The sequence below is a fragment of the Rana temporaria genome, chromosome 6 (assembly GCF_905171775.1).
Source record: "Rana temporaria chromosome 6, aRanTem1.1, whole genome shotgun sequence".
Taxonomy (NCBI): domain Eukaryota; kingdom Metazoa; phylum Chordata; class Amphibia; order Anura; family Ranidae; genus Rana; species Rana temporaria.
Window position 1 is genome coordinate 14,936,686 of NC_053494.1, and position 4,467 is coordinate 14,941,152.

Here is a 4,467-nt window from a genome sequence, read left to right on the forward strand (position 1 = left end):
ACATGAATAAGATTACAAAAAAAAAAAGAATAAAAAAAGGAGGACACTTATAGAGGTATACATTATTAAAAAACAACTGTCCACTGAGAAAATGAATTTCCCACAAGCCATGAAGAGGAAAGGATAGACTCTTCAAACAGCCATCGATGATCCACTTTAAAAATCTCCCAGGTGTCAACAATCACATGCAAGGCTTACCGGATATTGTGACCAGGGGCGGACTGACCATTCGGCCACTCGGGCACTGCCCTAGGGCCCCATGCCACTAGGGGGCCCCATCAGGGTTGCCAGCCTCAGTAAAACAAGAGACAGTATGTAAAAATAAGTGTTTTAAAAAAAATCCAAAGATTATAGCTGCCCCGCCTCTCCAATACCTTTTCAGTGTGTGAATGTGTATTCTGTGTGTATGTATACTGTGTTTGTATATTGTGTGTCTGTGTGTGTATACTGTATGTGTGTGGGTGTATACTGTGTGGCCCCATAATCTCCTATTGCCCGGGGGCCCCATAATCTCCTATTGTCTGGGGGCCCAATAATCTCCTATTGCCCGGGGGCCCCATGAGGTGTCAGTCCGACCCTGATTGCGACCCTTCATATAAGAGTGGTCACATGACCATGAGGATAATATATCCCTCCCCAGGGTTGGTTCATCAACCAAAACACAAAAGATTTGCAGCCATATCCATTCACAGCCCGTATGGGTCAGCCACTTAAAGAAGAACTTAAAGGGGTTGTAAACTTTCTGTTTTTTTCACCTGAATGCATCCGATGCATTAAGGTGAAAAAACATTTCATAGTTACTGGCCCCCCCAGCCCTCGAAAGTCCTGTGTCGAGAACACGCTGGCTTCTTGGCTCTTCTCGGCTCTTCATTGGATAGATTGATAGCAGCGCAGCCATTGGCTCGTGCTGCTGTCAATCAAATTCAAATTCGGCATAAGTGTCTATGGATGCCAATGCTGGATTCAGGAACGCGCCCGCAAGGTAACCCCCTTCGGAAAGCGCTTCCCAAAGGGGGTTATCTGATGCAGGGAGGAGCTGAGACAGTCGCCGAGAGGCCCCAGAAGACATGGATCGGGGCCACTCTGTGCAAAACAAGCTGCTTTAAAAAAAAAAATTACGGACCTTTAGTATCACTTTAAAATTATGAGGGACTGCTTAGAAACCAGCATCCAGTCTGCACATTTTGCAGGTCACATTCAGGTCCTGAGGCCTCGTACACACGACCGAGGAACTTGTCGTAAATGAAACATCGTTTTCCTCGACGAGTTCCTTGTTAGGCTTGTCGAGAAACTTGACAAGCTTTCTTTGCGTACACACGGTCAAGACCAAATCTCCTCGTTCTCAAACGCGGTGACATACAACACATACAATGGCAGGGGAAGTTCGATTCCACTGGCACAACCCTTGGGGATGCTTTTGCTAATCTCATGTTACTGCGTGTCAAGTAAAAGTTTGGTCGGAGACGATTTGCACTTTTCAGTCTGTTACAGCGTGACAAATGTGCTATCTCCATTACAAACTCTACTTTTACCGAAGGTGCGCTCCCGTCTCATTCTTTATTCTGAGCATGCGCGGGTTTCTTAGCATACACACGAACATGTTTCTCGTCGAAAACCAGCCCGACGAGGAACACGACGAGGAAATTGAGACTCCCGTTGTGGAAAAAGAGAACTTGTTCTCTTTTTTTCTCGTCGAGTTCCTCGTCAGTTTCCTTGATGAAAAACATACACGGCCGTTTTCCTCTGCAAAAAAGCTCTGCCACCATGTTTCTTGATGGATTCTGTCGAGGAAAACGATCGTGTGCACGAGGCCTTACACTGCTTGCACTATAAAAATAGATTTTTAATTGATAACAGAACTGCATTCATTCGTGTCTTGTATATTTGCCCAGTGTCCATCTTTGAAAATAAGCTTTATTTAAGACTTGTGTCAATATCCTATGGAAAACACAACATCAAATTTAGAGTTCGCTATTTTGCCATATTTCATGAAGACTAACAATACATTATTTATATTCAGCATTGTCTTCTTTTTCTCAGTCTATTTCAATGGAATCATAATGAACACCGTTATCACTATAGTGATATATTTGGATATCAAATTGCATACTCCAATGTATCTCTTCCTCTGTAACTTGTCCGTTGTTGATATCTGTTATACAACTATTACTGTTCCAAAACTCCTCTACATCTTACTTTCTGATGATAACAAAGTCTCCTTTACTCAATGTCTCACCCAGATTTACTTTTTCTTTATAGCAGCCAGTGCTGAGATCATGGTTATATTTGCAATGGCATATGACCGATATGTTGCAGTTTGTCACCCTTTGAACTATCATTGCATCCTTAGTAAAAATACCTGTGTATTAATTGTGATGGTCATCTGGATTTGTGCATGTGTAAATTCATCTTTACTTACAAATTCTATCCTCAAAATGATGTTCTGCACTTCTGTTACCGTTCACCAGTTCTTTTGTGATGCCAAAGCTCTCATAAACATTTCCTGTGGTGGAATGGATACATTTTACATTCTTGTGTATGCAAACTGTTTGCTATTAGGATTCTGTCCAGTCTTGTGCAACATGATGTCCTACATAAGGATTATCAAGGTCATACTTTCCATTAAATCTAATGAGGGTAGACATAAAGCTTTCTCCACCTGTTCTTCCCACCTCACTGTCATGGCCATCTATTACGGATCTGCTATTTCTGTGTATATGATACCAACATCAGAAAGCTACAGTGTACTGGAACAGAATTTAACGGTGTTCTACACCACTGTGGTTCCTGCGTTAAACCCTTTAATCTACAGTCTAAGAAACAAAGATGTAAAGCATTCTTTGAGAAAATTGGTTAAATCAAATTATTTTCTTCATTAACCACCCCCGGACCATATTGCTGGTCAAAGACCAGAGCACTTTTTGCGATTCGGCACTGCGTCGCTTTAACTGACAATTGCGCGGGCGTGCGACGTGGCTCCCAAACTAAATTGGCGTCCTTTTTTTCCCACAAATAGAGCTTACTTTTGGTGGTATTTGATCACCTCTGCGGTTTTTAGTTTTTGCGCTATAAACAAAAATAGAGCGTCAATTTTGAAAAAAATGAATATTTTTTTTACTTTTAGCTATGATAAATATCGGAATAAAAAATCTCGCGCCAAAAAATATATAACTAAAACAAGATATGTGAATATAAAATAGCTGCTCCCCAAACCAATTCAAATAAGAATAAATTCAAATGAGAATGAACATATGGGAAAAAAATATATATAAATATATATAAATAGGGGGCGCTAACATTAAAAATAAATAAATAAGAAGTGACAGTAAAGTGCCTGTGCTAACGATACAAGAGGTTTTTTGAAAAACCAGTGTAAACATAAAAATGGATATAGATATCTACTATATATGTGCCAAAAAAACAAGTGAATAAAGTGCATGTGCAATTTATAAACAGGTAAAAAATGTATGAACCTTCAATGAAAAACACACAAAAAAAGACTTTAACATATGTGCACTAGACGATGTATATGTTAAATAATCATATATGTGCACTGAGTCCCCCGAAAAAGAAAAAAGGGAGAAAACTCAGCCTGGGGTTTACGAGCAAAAGAACGAAAACAAAAGCTCAAAAGTCCAAACACTAATGGTGATTTGTGGAAAATACACAAAAAAATAAATAAAACCAGTGAAGAGTTTCAAGAAAAAAAGTCCAAAATCATAAGTGATATGAGTCCATAAATTTCTTATTCTTTACTACTTGTGTGGTAAGTTGCAGAGAAGTAGGGGTTACACCTTCACCAATCCTATCACCCAAATGTGCATAAAGGATGGTCCCTTACCGCATGAAGTTGATCTTTTTAACTAAAAAAAGATCAAATAAGCTTTGCTGTCACCCTGGACAGATGGTGGATAATCTGAATTTCCTACGGGTCAGCTTAGTAGAACGTCATAAAAGATACAAAACAGAGAGATGCCGCCATAGCATATTATCATTTATTAAAAATCCTTTAAAACAAAGCAGGTGACGAGTGGAGGCTTACTTGACAAGTGCCCACATCCCGGCACTGAGGCTTTGGGCTAAAATCAGAGGGTACCGATCCTGAAGACCTGTTCCGAGGAGAGGAATGTCCGCGCTGGGGTGTTCTGCGGCGTGCGTTCCACCAAGCAGAAGCCGAGATCCAGCTGGACAGGAAGCTGTGCGTGGTCTGCGTGTCGCCTCGACGTACGTTTCAGTAATCCGTCATCAGGAAGCGCACAGAACCACGCACAAGACCAGATTAAATAGGTCTGTCAATCAGCGATAGATAGTAACGTGCCGTTGAAAGCCTCAGTCTCGGTTGCTTGGCAACCAAAAACATTGTACAAAGATGCACTGGCAGGAAATATTCAAACAATAAGTACAATACCAAGACTAAATGATCTATAAATACTCCGGTAATGACAGTTAGATATACCTATAGATACA

General features: G+C 40.5%; 1 protein-coding gene across 1 annotated transcript; it reads left to right on the plus strand.

Annotated features, from left to right (window-relative positions):
* Positions 1-2,060: 2,060 nt before the first annotated feature.
* LOC120944365 (olfactory receptor 1G1-like) lies at positions 2,061-2,879 on the plus strand. The gene has a single exon (XM_040358419.1). The coding sequence runs from the start codon at positions 2,061-2,063 to the stop codon at positions 2,877-2,879; it is 819 nt and encodes a 272-aa protein (XP_040214353.1).
* The last annotated feature ends 1,588 nt before the right edge of the window (positions 2,880-4,467 follow it).